The sequence below is a fragment of the Ctenopharyngodon idella genome, chromosome 9 (assembly GCF_019924925.1).
Source record: "Ctenopharyngodon idella isolate HZGC_01 chromosome 9, HZGC01, whole genome shotgun sequence".
In the NCBI taxonomy this organism is placed as follows: domain Eukaryota; kingdom Metazoa; phylum Chordata; class Actinopteri; order Cypriniformes; family Xenocyprididae; genus Ctenopharyngodon; species Ctenopharyngodon idella.
The window spans coordinates 20,362,228-20,379,224 of record NC_067228.1 but is presented as its reverse complement, the minus strand read 5'-3'; the positions used below and the strand labels follow the sequence as shown (position 1 = coordinate 20,379,224).

General features: G+C 36.5%; 1 protein-coding gene across 3 annotated transcripts in view; it reads right to left on the bottom strand.

Moving 5' to 3' along the window:
• il1rapl1a (interleukin 1 receptor accessory protein-like 1a) overlaps window positions 1–16,997 on the bottom strand; it is a 96,908-nt gene that overhangs the window by 20,811 nt on the left and 59,100 nt on the right. For all 3 annotated transcript variants that reach the window (XM_051905821.1, XM_051905820.1, XM_051905822.1), the window contains exon 6: window positions 13,405–13,479. In XM_051905821.1, coding sequence (XP_051761781.1) covers window positions 13,405–13,479 — 75 coding nt within the window. The remainder of the gene's footprint in view (window positions 1–13,404; window positions 13,480–16,997) is intronic.

Genomic DNA, 16,997 nt, shown 5'->3' with positions numbered 1-16,997 from the left:
CAAATACAGTAAAAACCACAATATAGTGACATATGATCACAATTTAACAGTTTTCTATTTAAATATATTCTAAAATGTAATTTATTCCTGTGATGTTAAAGCTGAATTTTCAGCATCATTACTCCAGTCTTCAGTGTCACATGATCCTTCAGAAATCATTCCAATTTGCTGTTCGAGAAACATTTCCTACTGTTATCAATGTTTTGCTGCTTAATATTTTTGTGGAAACCGTGATGCACATCTTTCCAGGATTTCTTTCTTACATTTGTTTGCATACATAATTCTGATTGGTCTAATCATATGTGTGTGCTGATTACCATGATGACAGCAAAGCAGCTCTGGTGCGGCATTTCTTAACTCATAACTATGTGTAAACTCAAGCTTAACTAATACTTTAACACTGTTCATTTGCTGACTTGCAAGCTCTGGTATTCCCTCTAGAAAATGCAAATCTAGCTATTGTCTCCTCTGTTACCACCACAATCTCGTCTGCCTTCTAATCAGGGGATAACGCACTACAGATATGGAATAATTTAGCAATTTCAATACATCATTTAAAAGCTGATGTTTAATAAGGTCTGCCACCAGAGAGAGCTCTAAGCTCTATCCAGGGCCATTGTGCTGTTTTGAGTGTGTTTCTGAATGTATCTGAATGAAAAGCAAGTGTACTGAGCTGTTAGCTTGCGGTGTTTCGCTCCATTTAGCAACACAGCCGAAACACTGACCAAGCATTCCTTTGCAAACACACACACACAAACATGCAGGTCTAAAGACATCACACAGCCATGAATGAACGAATAGAGACCTACGTCAACATTATGACCTTCACTGAGAATTCACTTCACTTAAAGAATGAATCTCACAGCACTGCTGCTTTAGCAGACTGAATGCACAGATTTCTTTGTATCTATCTTTTCCCCCCCCTCCTCCAATTCTTCAGCTGATTTGTTCCTCAGCAGTGCAACCCAACGGGGACATGTAAGACTTTAATTATCTGTATAGAATAGGGCTTTGTGAACAGGTACTCCTCCGCAGATCCTTTCATACTCCCTGTCCTCCCCTCATCCTTTCTTTCTGATGTCATAATAGAGACCCTGCCTCAGCACCTCTCTCACCGATGTGAGTGTCTGACACTGAAAGAGTGTGCAAATGAGAGAGAAAAGACAATTAGTGCAGTTTAATCCGTTTTTTAGAGCTGTGAGCACATTTGAATTGTAAAGGGAGATTCGTGAACAAAGAGAAAGTTTTCTATTATAAAACACAGACTCACACACACATTTGATTTAAGCACCAACTATTCTAGAGGTTTTAAAACGGTCCCTCAATACAAAAGTGCACATACTGACACATATGTGTCCCCTCCCCCTCACACAGGCGGCATTTCTCCAGAGGACCTGTTTCGATCTCCAAAATAAATCTAAATCCAGATATATCAATGCGTCAGCAGGCCCTTACGTATTCAACCCACTGCTTCTATTCTTCTCTCTCAGCATTCTCTCTCTCTCTCTCCGTACAGCTTTCTTCCGCTGACAGCGGGATCAAACTCCGTCAGACCCCTGGGAGATCATGTGTGGAAATCGCACGCGTCACATGACTTCCTGTTGGTACGTGACTATAGCACAAGGCTGATTAACTGCGGTAGGCAGTTTTGGAGAATAAATCACATTAGGATGGACTGAGGAGTCAATAGGATATTCAATACATTCAAATGTGGGAACCAATTCAGTTTGCCTTTAAATATGGTTTAAGGTTTGGCTGGTTAGCAAAAGTAGCCATGTATTCTGACAGAAAAAATTGCAAGCATCATAAAAATCTATATGGGTTTATTGATGAATAAGGTTTTTAAAAGTGTAAAAAAACATAATGGAGGTATAATTAATTTTGTTTTAGTAAGTGTTAATAATGAGATTATGTGGTTTTTATAATCAATTAACACTGCTTGTGTCATATTCGTCACCAAAAAAGTCATTCGGTTTAACCAAAATTTCGGTTTTACCGAATGACACTTTTGGTTATACTGAATGACGATATTTTCAAACAATGCTAACAGGCTGATATCTAGCTAGCTAGCAAAAGGACAATTAAACATATTATATTTAGTAGAAGTTTTTAAAATATAACAATATTTTCCATGTTTTATAGCGGTTGTACCGAATGACCTGATGTTTCGGGACATGCGTATGAGCCAGTGAAAACATTAATTTTTCAAATAAGAGAGAGTTAGTAACTTTGCTTCACAATCATGTGGTCCTTTGCAGGTGTCTGAATGATGTCACATCCTGTCACATGATATTGACTGCATGACTGGATCCAAAATGGTCCCTTTATATTGGTTACTCCGTATGACATCAATGAACTTCATTTTTCCGAACATTCTTTCTCATAACAAAGCAATGCCTTCTACGCATAATTTTAATACCATTTTGCACTATGTTGACATATGATGTCATAAAATCATGCCAGAATAAAAAATATATACATTTATTACATTTTAAGATGTTTTAATCACTAATGAAATGGCTGTATTGGCCTTTGGACGGTTAAACCGAATGATCTTTTGACACTTCAAAATCTTTAAAATACCTTTATATGCAGCAAAATATAATTAAAACCCTTTGGTTGCAATAAAAGTAAACTAGTTGTACTACCTTACATACTTTGTATGTCATATCTTTGTTTTTTATTATTATTAAGGTCTTTGGACAAAAAAATGACCCGTCATGTCATTGACCCAAATATTATACACATATACCATTCAAAAGTTTGAGGTGGGAAATAATGTTTTGGAAAGCAGTTTCTTATGCTCACCAAGGCTGCATTGAAAATAATAATAATAAAAAATACAGTAACAACAGTCTATTTTAATATATTTCAAAATGTAATTTATTCCTTTGATGGCAAATCTATTACTGCAGTCTTCAGTGTCACATGATCTTTCAGAAATAAAAAGTTTGGAATGACATGAGGGTGAGTAAGTGATTTTTAGGTTAACTATTCCTTTAAAGGTATCTTTGTATATTTGTATTTAATAGGACTCACATTCTCTTCAGTTTCCTTCAGCTTCTAAGAGCCAGCAATGAAGACTGTGCGCTCAAATCCCCAAAGGAAAGATAATAAACTCTGGATATCTGACAAACTGCCAGGATGGACACAAATGAGGTGTTTTTGGGCTGCAAATCTGATTTGATCTGATTATTCTTCCAGCTCAGGCTGGGAAAAGAAATAAAAATGGCAGTTTGTTCAAGTATATGTAACTCCCAACAGTTTGTAGATGATTGACTGTGAAACGCTCTGTGTTTGACACGTGCAAGTGTGTGTGAGTGTGTTTGTGTTTAATACTCCTCTTTTCTGAATGCAGGTTAGTATGAGTCTGTTAGCTGACTGACAGGTGGTTTACGTATGGTTTAAACTATGCCTGAAACTAAACCTCAGCAGAAGGGAAGCTGGGTGTTGTGGAATGTCAGATGAAAGGATTTTTTCTTATTAAAGTGAAGGACAGAAAGGACAGAGATCAAACAATTTAGAGAGACGCAGAGGATATAGTGTCAAAGGTTAAGAATCAAAGAGTGGTGCAGAGACGGATTCAAGTAGAAAGTGAAATGACACTATGTTTGTTGTGTCTCTATGCAAAAACAGGTGATTGGTTAAAAATGCCTCAAACACCCATGCCATTTTCTCCTCAGCCACATGAAAGACTTTTGACTATCTACATAAAATCTGTGTCCATTTTGCTGTTATTATGGCCAGGAACAGTCCAGTTAGAAAGGAAGATATTGTATGACCAATCAGCATCTATTTTGTCCGTCTGACCTGAATGAGTCTGAAACTGGAAATTACTCAAAACACAAAGTTAAATATACAGGATCCAATGCTATGGACCTCACAAACTTTGGCAAATTTAATTATTAGTTATTACTAACAAACAAACAAAAACACATTAACCACATATGACACGAGACGATAACACTTTGTCAGACTAAGTCTGAATTTTTTCTTGCTTATCAGTACCTATGTTCACAAAAAAATAGTAAAATTAAAAATTAAAGTGCCCCTATTATGCTTTTTCGAACATTACCTTTCATGCAGTGTGTAATATAGCCGTTTGTGAATGTAAAAGGTCTGAAAAGTTTTCAAGAATAAAGTAATGTCTGTAACATCCATAACATATCTACGTAGGTTTGTAATAATTGTGCATAATGCCAACTTATGGTCTTCACTGGCTGATCGCAAACAACGTCTACTTTGACCCAATATGGTAAACCCGACGCCATCATTACACTTATCACTGTAACTGCATCTCATTTCAGAGGCTGCGTCCTCCGAAGGCTGCATACGTCAACGAGCCAGTCTCATTTAAGAAAAGTAACCAAAAGAAGTAACCAAAGTAAGAAAGAAATTACAGTATTTTACATCTCACGATGAACAGTCAATTTTATTATGGTTACTTTTCTTAAATAAGACATCCTTGATGACATATGCAGCCTTCAAATGCGACCTCCGAAGGACGCAATCTCCAAAATGAGACGCAGCTTGTGTATACAAGTGCTGAGGAAGCCTCCGGAGCTGAAATTCAGATACGGTAATGGCCATTTTGTTTCTGACACTGTGACAAAAGAGGTTATGCTACATTGTATATTATGAGAAAAAAAAAAGACCTTTGATACATGCAAACCTATTGTAGAAGACCTCCAAAACAACATTGGAAACTTTAAAATAGCATAATAAGGGCACTTTAAACAATGAAATTTCATATTATACATTACACTTACATAAAACACACAATTATACATTACATTCCCACAATACCACGATTTCATTTAGTAAAAACACTGCTTATTAGAAAACTGACATGGATCACATTGGGGCCAACTTTGCAAAATTCCTTGCAAAAGGACTTGCACATGCATCTGGTCCTATAGCTTTCTTCCTAACTGTAGTTTGAAACATTTTTCTGACTTCTTCAACATCAATAACAATCCTCTCTGATGGAGAAGGTACAACACTATTTACTGTTTCATTGCATTTAGAGTATCAATTCAAAATGATATTGAAAGTGAACTGTAACCACGGCTGTCTCTGATCCCCATCCACTTTCATTTCATGGAAAAATGCAGCTCAGACATTAAGCTAAATCTCTCTGAATGAAAGTCATATGAGTTTGGAATGACATGAGGGGGAGTTAATGATCACAGAATTTTGGGTGAACTTTCCTTTTAAAGGGCATGCCAAAAATTGCCAGCGCATGAAAGGTCATGGCGACTCTAACAGGGTCATACACTTGATTAGAAACCCTGGCCTTGTGGACCAAAAATGTGGGACAAAGGATTCTGGATTGGAGTGAACACTTCAGAATTGAGATAACGCGACCTCTCTGTCAAGTCATTCCTCTTTTGTGCTCTCTCTGTCTTTCTCAAATTAAGCTGAAAATGTATGTGCTCAAAAAATGTGAAGCGGATAACTAAGCTGCTGCTCATTGGCTGTTACGATCCCTCATTTGCCTACTGCGCATTACATACAAATGTTTATTAAACAAAGATTAGATTTAAATTAACAAGAAATGGCATGAAAATAATCATTTAATTCATCATTTAATCCACAGCTGTGGCCAGATAGCTGAAAATGGGCTTGTAAACCACAAATATCTGGTTCCAGGCTATTTAGCCCAATATCCTAACAGCAGAAACACAGCTTTTGCATATATCCACTGCTTTTGTACTGTTCCTTTAAGGATATCAGTGTCCAATCTTACCCAATAATAAATTTAGATGTTTATTTAGAGAAATGCCCTCATCTCCTGATGGTTGCTTAGCAACAACTGTATTATTTTGGGCAAGGGTGATTAATATTAAGAAGAGTTCTCTGAATACCTCTGCACAAATGCTCCCCACTTCTGCGTTAACGTACGTCTGTGTTTCTGTGTGTTTTGTGCCATCTGTGAGGAAGCAAAGACACACAGCGAATACATTTCAATTAAGTTAGATTATGTTTAGTTAACCCTGATGTTCATTTGAGATTGACTTTTTTTTCTTTTTATGACACAAAAATCCCAATGACTCACATAAATAAGGGTCAATGACAAATAAAGCTTCAGAAAAGGTATTTAGAAAAAATTCTTAGCAAAGTAACCCTTATAGTGTCTACAATGCATAACACATTATAATTTAGTGGTTGTGTATATTAATTTATAATTATTGCATTCTAGTGGCCAGGTATTTAATATCTTTAGCATCCGAAAAATAATCATACAAGTATACCTGTAAATGCATTCAATACAATAACTATTCACAATCTAGAGCATTTGTTCACTTTGACCTATCATTTGTTGGTTTAAATCACGAATTGACATGGATGCACCACCTGATGAATATCAGTTGTGCCACCTGACAACATTAATGACAGAGAATTTGCTGGATTTTTTTTTAACATTTCAATTACATATAAAAATAATATACAAATACAAGTGTTTTAGAGATACATGTTTTACATTGTACTTATATTTTTTTTTTAAAAAAAAGCCTGCATATTATATCTGTAATGTGTCCTAACATTACCCATATCCCACCTCCATAGCAGCACAAGTGTTTTGCAAAACAACATGAATAAGTACATCTTACAGTACCTAACAATTTTTATGTGAGTACATAGTACTTAAAGACACCTAATATAAAGTGTGACCGATCTTTCTTTACTTGATATGATAGTGGCATTGGCAATTGAAAGAGTAAAACATCTTTAAATTAAAACTAACATTCTAGAACAATAATAATAATAAAAAAAAATAATAGAATAATAATAGACAATCATAGCTTACATTTATTATTTATTTAGTTTTAGTCACCACCTGACTTCCTGGTTGCGCCACCTGACTTTTGTAACTAATTTTACATTGAACAGGTTTCTACTTGAATGCCTGTATTAGCTTTTGACTATGCTAGAAAGGTCACACATATAATTTTAAATGCAATAAAGAAGTTTATGATAAAATAGCATTTTCCTAGTTTTATATTGGTTGCACCACCTGACATAAGTGTACCAACCTATCCATACTTGAAAGTAGCTATTTTTACTATATTTGAGAGAGATCTACAAACCTTTTCACTCTCCCACAAGCAGCAAATGGGGTCCTCTGGATGCTGCATTATCATGCTTGCTGTTATTACCTTGTCAATTCATAATAAAAGACCCAGGCTTGCAGTTGTGCCACCCTGACATTTTGGGGTTTTCAGATACCAAAACATAAATTTAATATTTATTATCTGAATGTACTGAAAATTAATTCAAATTAAATAGGTTTTATAGAATAAAGTGACACATGTCATGAATTTATCAAATTATTTTAAAAGGAAATAATGCACTTGGACACAAAAATATGCATGTCATGTCATTGACCCATAAACAATAATAATATTAGTAGTTATAAAATTACTAATTAAATAAGTTCATCTACCTTAATCACGACCCAGTAGACAGAGATATTGAAGCTTTTTTCCTCTCTTTTTCCAGAAATCTATATCTCTGACTACACAGCAGTGTTGATTTGAACACTTTAAAAACATTTTTGAAAAAATACAATGAAAAAAATTAAACTAAACAACTGACAGGAGTGTTCACCAGTCAAAAAAATGACTTGCATGTGAAATTCATTGCATTTATTAATGGTTTGTATCTGGGTTCTCTGAGACTCCGAACAAAAGTAATGAAGCAATTTTTCATAAAGGACGGTTGATGCATGTTATCAAGCTCAAATTTTGTTTATAATCAGATCTCATAACATTAGAACAAGCAATGGAGTTTCACCCTTATACTTCAATGTTTATTGGTACATTTTTCGAGCCCTTGGGGGATCCAAGACCCCAAACAAAACATGAGAGTTAAGATGAACTCTCATCAGTCCAAATCAATGTATAAAATACAGATAGATAGTCAAGGCTTTCTTGCATTTGTTCTTTTCTATCTGTTAATCTTGGTTGGCGACTGCATAGAGACAGAGGAAGAAAGGTCACCTTTTTTCCCCCCTTTCCATGTTGAGTGCGAGTCAGCCCAGTCTCTTTCTGTCTCGTTTTTTCCCCTTTCTTTGTTTGTCTGCGATATTTGAGTTGTGCTCGTGTGTGTGCGCACACATAGGTGTGTGTGTGTGAGTGCCCCTGTTGTCATTAATAATGTTTGGATGTGAAGGTTTCACACACAGCACAATCTATCCGTCTCTCTCTATCCTTCACTCATCATCCCATCATCTCACATCATCATCTGTTCCGCGTCTATGGCAGGGAGCATGAAAAATGATTTCGATAGCTCATCTCTCATAATAAGCATGTTTATAGCAAAGTAATGGCCATATACATCATATATATCACATAGCATTACACAGTTGGAAATAACTAGTATTAGACCAGCAATATCCTCTTACCTGCAATATACTTATAAAACTGTGTGTGTAAGTTTGCATGTGTGTGTGTGTCTGTATTTGTGCGTGTCCAATAAGATTTCTGCAGGAAGTGCTCAGCGAGGAGTGATTCCCCCCTGAAACGTTCTAAAAGCATTAAATATTCTTCCACCAGCTCAGAATTTGTCTCCATCTCTCAGAACCTCCTCACTCGCTCTTTAATGCTCTTCTTTCCTTCAAAATCACTCTCTCTCATTTCCATCTGTCACTAAATTTCTTTCATTAGATGTCACCTGCAACCTACATCTGCTCGCCACACATTTAAGATTTTGAGTATGTATTTACTGGTTCATTTAAAGCGGTTGAGAAATCAAAATTTCCCTTGATCTTTTGACATGAGAGGTCAATGTACTATAAAAACATCCTATAAGTTTCAGAACTCAAAACTTCCCCTTGAGCAAAAAAATAGCTTTTATTGAAGCCAAGCTCTGAAAATGACTACTTTTGGATTTTTTCAAATTATGATGTAATAGTGTGATGAAAGATCGCCTCTGAAGAAGAAAATCAATGCCTACTTCTACATCAAGGAGAGAAGAGAGATACAGGATCACTGGACTAAAGATTTCATTACCTTCCAAACGATCCTAATGCTAGGAAAGTGGTTATTTATTTTCAACTATGTGAATGTCTCAGTAGAGCATTATTTGTGTATTCAGTACATTTCACTAGCTATGTTTCCATCCACCTATTTTATCAGGAAGTGACGATTTTGTTCTCTTCGACTCACTGGATGGTAGGGCTGGGACGATACATCGATTCTCGATCGATACAATGAATCTGGATTGATCCTGATATTTTCTCTCTCTAATCGATTCTGAGCTTAGTTTTAACAGCAGATGGCGCTTTAGGCTAGTTTTTAACCGCACACTCTCAAACGCTCACGAAGAAGACAGCTGGACAGCGCTCGTGCGTTCAGCTGAGTCATGTAAGTGGTTAAATATACTTGCAGCTCAGCTCAGAATGCTTTTACGATGCGAGATTTGTAATTCGCTTTAATCTTTTCAAACTTTATGAATGATTAAAGGAACTGGAAGCAGGCAGTGTACAAGTGTTTCTAAAGCACGTATAGTAGTGCCATCTGCTGTTTAAAAACTAAGCTCAGAATCGATTAGAGAGAGAATCGCGATACATCGGAAAATATCAGAATCGCTCCAGATTCTTCGTATCGCGAATCGAGATTCTGATGTATTGTCCCAGCCAAACAGTGCTTTATTTTTTAAGCGATATTCCAAATTTGCACACAAGTAAAATTTGCAACTTTGGATGGAAACATAGCTACTGTGGATTCTTTGGTAAATTGTAATTCTGGTGCAGGCTTTGCAAACAGACTTTTACTGTAAGATATGGACCCGACAGTAATGCCACAACATGTAAGTAACCATGTTACTTCTAATGCCTAATCTGTGATTCAGTGATTTCTGATATGTAATGGTTTATGTACAGTCAGATGTTCTTTGTCTCAAAATCGTTTATTGCTGTTTATGTGCAAGTTAATCTATCGTCAAAACTCCCATTATAATCAGTGACGCTGTCTACACTGCAAAATGAATCTCTTATTTACATTTTGATGAAGAGCATTCCTGAGAGTGCAGCAATCGGTTTGCAATGATGAGATCACTGCAATAATGCTGTAATAATATTAAGGAATATTTAATATTTTTCTTTATCTTTATATTATTCTTAATGTCTTGTTCAGTTAATGTTGCCTTAATTTAATTTGATTAAATTATTTGTTAAATGAATAGATACTGTATTCATTAACAACTCTTAATTAACTTAAAAAATATATATTTTGCACTTAATATTTTATTTATTCAATTTGTTAAAGGTGAAATCAGTAATTTTACAAAAAAAATTACAAGTAAACAGTAAAATTACAAAAGTTTTACACATAAATAAACAAATAAATACTTTTAAAAAATGTTAAAAATAATTTATACACACTTGAAAGCAGTAACCTAAAAAATGGTTTTATTTTATGCTTTATGAGGCCGAGAGATCACATGATTAACGTAAAAATATTTTTTTTCCTCAATTACTTTCGTATACTTTACGTATACTTTCGCTTATAGAATAAATTGATAACGGAGACTGAAAATAATGCATTACATCGGTAACTGAAAACCTTTGCATGACGCTACATCCTCGCCACTAGGTGTCATTACAAGTCCAAAACGACATAAAAATTTACTGAGCAACAATGATTTAATATTAATTCTTCACTACAACTGTAACTTTATTTTAACTAAAATTCTAAAAGTTCCCATGATGCAGCAAAGGACATAGAAAATTTAGATTTCAACTGAATTGAAACCGAACTGAGAAAAGACAGATGAAACTGACCTGTTTCAACAACAACATTCATAATCACAAGTTCGACTCCAATGGTTTCTATTATACTTGCTAAGCTGCCCACAATGCACACACCGTCTAAGCCTCAAAATTGCTCATCATGTGGTCAGTGTGTCTCCAGTCGATGAGTGGTGTCCTGCTCTCTGCTCATTCTGAAGGCAGAACTTGGTCAGCGCTGCCACAATATGTTCCAATCTGCTCCTGTTTCCAACATGCCTGGATCCAGAGCCTCCGCCAAACAAACAGACGCGGCTCCATTCACTACATACACACACACACACACACACACACACACACACAGTTCAGTTCAATGCACATGCTAACAGACTAGCCCACATGCGCGAACAAGCACATCTCTGTCCGTTACTTATATTAAAACGGACAGTACGCGTGTGTTAACATGCACAAGGAGCTCGGATCAACACACACACATACAGTGAAATCCAAAAGAAGGCCCAGTGAATGTTTCGGCACCATATGGAGCGGCTATTGTTGGGAGACAACAGCAGATAATTAGCATAGAGGATTTGCATTTATGAGAACGACTTCCATTCAGAGCGTAAACAACATAGCATCATAATGCTGACTATAGCAGCTAACTGTCTAGCAGGGGAACTCCTTTCTCAGGCATCAAGACACACACACACACACACACACACACACAAATGCTGCTGAGTTAGTGCATAACTGTGCATGGCATGAGTTTAAACATTCTAGATGAGTCTCCTTTAGTAACAGTTTGACGTCTTTTCAATAACAGAAACAGATCACACATTTGTTGAAACTGTCTTGCTCGTGTTTTTTTGAGTAAATCCATTACAATGCCTCTCGTTTTACTTGCACAATTGCTTGCACAAACACAATGCAAATACAAAAACCACACTGGCTGTGTGGGGAATGGAATACTACCGTACTGCTTACTCCGCAGTATATTGCATACTGCCAACTATAGTAGCCTATTTAAAAAAGATGGTATGTCAAACAGCACATTACTACATTAAGAAAAAAAAAAATCATGGATTAAAAATGAATTGTGGCCACCATTTGCATGCACTTTCTGCTATTGCTATAGCACCCAATTCAGTAACAAACTAAATTTTTGCTGATGGAAATTTGCACAAGACAATTCAAGTGCTAAGTTGTGAAGGGTGCAGCAGTGTACCTCAATTAAGGGTTATTTTGCTGGGACTGTAGAGCAACTGGCTTTTTAAAATGCCAAAAATGCACTCAACTGCACCAAACACCTGGATATATGCCCGGTTATAACACTCTTCTACATAATTTAATAATTATTTAATTAATTAACTTCTGCCATGATCAATAAAAAGTGTTCACAAACACATTTTTTAAGTAGTATTCCATCTATTGCCAGCTTTCTGTAAATGATAATGTGCCAAACAAAGCATTATTGTCAACATTATTTGATGCAAACTTTAATTGCATCAAATTCTGCTGATTTTGTAAAAGTGGTACATCAAACTATGCATTATATACACTTCAATTTAAATGTTTGGGGTCAATAAGTTTTTATTTTTGAAAGAAATTAAAAGTTTTATTAAGCAAGGATGCTCAAAAATGACAGAAAATACATTTATAAAAGACTTTTATTTAAAATAAATGCTGTTCTTTTAAACTTTACATTCATCAAAAAAGCCTGAAAATAATGTTTCCACAAAACTATTGAGCAGCACAAATGTTTTTTAACATTTAATAATAAGAAATGTTAATAATAATTTGAAAAATAAGAAATGTTTCTTGAGTATTGAATCAGCATATTATAATATGGATCATGTGACACTGAAGACTGAAGTAATGACTGCTGAAAATTCAGCTTTGCATCACAGGAATACATTACATTTTAAAATATATTAAAACAGAAAAACTTTATTTAAAATTGTAATTGTAATATTACTGTTTTACTGTATTTTTCATCAAATAAATGCAGCCATGGTGAGCATAAGAGACTTCTTTCCAAAATATTTAAAAACATATTACCAACCCCAAACTTTTGAATGGTAGAGTACACTGATATAGTGTATAGCACTTGGCAGAAGAAGAAGCAGAAGCACCATGCGTCACTGGTGCCCCCTCAAGATGCCCTGGTTATTTTCAGAAATGAGTGATATGACAAGCAGACGCAGCATTACATTCAGAAACACTATGGCTAAAATGGTGCAACTGTTGAATTTGCCTGAATGTTTAATTTGGCAAGCATTCCAGTCAGCATCTCGGAAACAAATAGTAATTTTTGTTCATTTTTAATCCAGGTTTGTGCAGAAATTTTGGCAGACCCATCAAAAAATGAGTCAACCTGACACATTGTGAAAAACCATGATTGATATCGCCTCCGGTTCTTTTGTCACCCTGGAAATAGAAGGTCAAGTCGAGAGCAATGCATCATGGGATACAATATTCCACACAATGTGCTCTGGCTCTATACTGCATATTTTTACAAATGTCGTAGGTCATTTGGGTAATCCATGCATTCAGAAAATTTGCATACTGTGCACAGAGTACATATTACATACAATGTTCTTTCAAAAATAGCACATGCAATAGCAAACAAACTCCCCCCACCCCCCACGAACACAAACGGAAGCTGTTCTTACCGAGCTGCACATCCATGGCGAGAAGCTTGTTTTCAGAGGGAAACAGAATCCTGGGGGGCTCTTCAGTCAGAGGAGCTGAAACAGACACAGAGCGTTATTTTTACTAAGTGACATCAAGCACCTCTGATGAAGCACACACTCTCTCCCTCTCTCTGCCCACACGTTCGTGATTGGATGAGTAAACTCCAGCATCCCGCCATCAACATCTCAGCGAGAATTGTCTTGGTCTCCCCGGTGCTCTCGTTTCTGTTCTTCTTGACTTTTTTCCCCCTATCCATCAATCCTCCCCACATCCCTCTCTCTCTCCAGATCGTTCTCTCCCTATGTGGGCACGATGCTCCAAATTCCAGCTCATTTCCTTCGAGTCAGAGGTGTGTATGTGTCTTTCTCTCTGGTGATTATGCTGACTGTGTTTGTTCAGTTGGCTTTTCTCAAGCAAAGGATTGCTGTAGGTAATACTACACGCACCATGTCACTGCATACATGTGCGTTTGCGTTCGGCTTTATGTAACTTTTAAAACTCGAGGATGTATATTTGTGTGTGTTTGTAGCAGCTCTAGATTGGTTCTGGGCTGCGAGTGTGTGTGTGCGTGACGTGGGGGGTGCGCTTAATAGACAGCGAGCTGGTGGAAGTTTAAGCCGCGCGATCGCTCATCCAAAATCCAATTTTCACTCGGCGGAGGAAAGCGCACTGGCCCCTCCCGACGGATTATTCCGGGTGACTGACGGATAGCAAACAGCAAATTAATGAATTATGCTTCCAGAATATACACATCTCACTGTTGACCCATGCAGCACATTTCCCTGTTAAAGGGAAATGGACACATTAGTACAGTATGTAAGACAGGTATGACTTAAAGGGTTAGTTCACCCAAAAATGAAAATTCTGTCATTTATTACTCACCCTTATGTTCCACACCCGTAAGACCTTCGTTCATCTTTGAAACACAAATTAAGATATTTTTGATACAATCTGATGGCTCAGTGAGGCCTCCATTGACAGCCAGATAAATGTAATACTTTCAAATGCCCAGAAAGCTATAGACATATTTAAAACAGTTCATGTGACTACAGTGATTCAACCTTGATATTATAAAGCGACGAGAATACTTTTTGTGCGCCAAAAAAACCCCAAAATAACAACTTTATTCAACAATATCTAGTGATGGGTGACTTCAAATCACTGCTTCATGAAGCTTCGAAGCTTTATGAATCTTTTGTTTCGAATCAGTGGAGCACATATCAAACTGCCAAAGTCACGCGAACCACTGAAATTTTGAAACACTTAAGACGTAATGAAGCCTCGTTTACTGAAATCACGTGACTTTGGCGCTCCAAACCACTGATTCGAAACAAAAGATTTGTAAAGCTTCAAAGCTTCATGAAGCAGTGTTTTGAAATTGGCCATCACTAGATATCGTTGAATAAAGTCTGTTATTTTGTTTTTTTGGCACACAAAAAGTATTTTTGTCGCTTTATAATATTAAGGTTGAACCACTGTACTCACATGAGCTGTTTTAAATATGTTTTTAGTACCTTACTGGGGATTGAAAAAGGAAATTAACTTGCTGGCAATGGAGGCCTCACTGAGCCATTGGATTTTATCAAAAATATCATAATTTGTGTTTTGAAGATGAATGAAGGTCTTACGGGTGTGGAACGACATGAGGGTGAGTAATTAATGATATAATGTTCATTTTTGGGTGAACTAACCCTTTAAATCTTAAATCACAGTATGAGAAAACCAGCATCATGGTAACGGTGTATATCACAATTTAGTTTTATGCAAAAAAAAAAAAAAAAATCATTAAATAACATAAATTGTCATCTGGTAATGCTTAATTTTGGATAATCTAATATATTAACACTTTCCATACTTGTTGTAAAGGGATGATATATGTAATTTAAAAAAAAATATATATATATGGAAATGAGCAAAAATAAGTTAATGCAACCTCTTACTATTGACCAGCTACTGGCTTGACTAGTAAAATAAATTCAGAAAAAAAAATCTATTTTTGAAATGCAGTGGTCAAAACAGATTTACAAAATAACTTTTTGATTTATTCCCTTCGGTAAAGTCAGAGATGTGGCTTTCAGACAGAAAATAAATTACCACACAACCTTGGTGTTTGTCAAAATAAAAAGATTGTAATTCAGCCGGGAATGGGGGTGGGGGGTGGGGCGATGAACACCCTCATTCTGGATTCGGGTGGCAATAAAATCACAGACTAGCACCTGTAAATGTTGAAAATATCTTACAACCAAATGATACACTATTACAGTCTGAATAAAGCTTATGACCGGTATCAGTGGTTTATAAGGTGAAGTGAATTACAATGTTAATTGTTGTAACTTGTTTCTTCTTCACAAAGCCAACAAATGACTTCAGAAGAGTTGTTATACAGCTCACGAGTCTTTTAGACCACTTTTATGGTACTTTTTTTTTAAGTTTGCGACCTTCAGTCTCCATTCATTGTAACTGCATGGAAAATACAGCCAGCAAAGCCTTCAGAATAATTCATTTGCGCTCCATGGAAGAAAGTCATGTTGTTTGAAACAACATGGGGGTGAGCAAAAGATGAAAACTCATTCTTATTTTAGGGTAAACTATTCCTTTAAAAGATTTTTTTAAGAATATGAGGGTCTTTAATGAGCCTGTCAAGACTGTAACTATCATAACATGCTTTAAACGCAGCTTGAGGACGTGCAGAGATTGAGAGGATGAGAGAAAAGAGAGAAAGCGAGAAAGAGAGAGAGAGGATGAGTCACCATACAAATTGCTTGCTGCCTAGTAGAACAATTACACAGCTAATCTAAGCAATGAGCAATGTAGTGTCACCACGACTCGAACCCACAACCAAGACAAACACCCTCAATATGAAGACGCTATCGTCTCTATGTCTAAAAGTACAGAGAGAGAGAGAGACAGAGAGGAGAATTCACTAAGATTGAACTGCAGCCACTGACAGCACCATTTATTTGCGAACACTGTCTGCGTTGTGTTAGCACCCAATTCACAAGCGTCCGCAAAATCGGTGCTGAATTTAGATACAAAGGAGGTCTTTGCACTAAAAAGCATCAGAATAGCTAGACCAGACTGTGATAGTGAATAAGAAGCTATTTGGACTAAGTGACTGTTTAGTGAATTCGTCCCTGAGAGAGAGAAGAACACAGAGGGAGATGAAAAGAGAGAAAAATGTGGGTTGGATCAGAAGCAAGGGATGAGTGTGCCGGAAGGATAGCGTGATGCAGAAGAGGAGAGAAATAAAAACACTCAGGCCAGCACGGTGGGGAGACTGGTTACACTCAGCAGGGGGGAAGCTACAACCCAGAAAAAAACGACAAGAATCAGTCCGCTTTTAAATTCCTCCATACTCTGTTTGTGTGTTACAGTCCTCTCTCTCATACACTCACACACATGTGTAGAGTAGTTTCTGTGTGTGTGAGATGAGTTCACAGAGTTTGAGACTGATATATTGACAGACTGCGTGTAGGAGAGGTGTGATAGCGCAGGCTCCCTCAGAGGTTCACAACTCTTTTTCTCCAACACACACACACACACACACACACACACACACACACACACACTC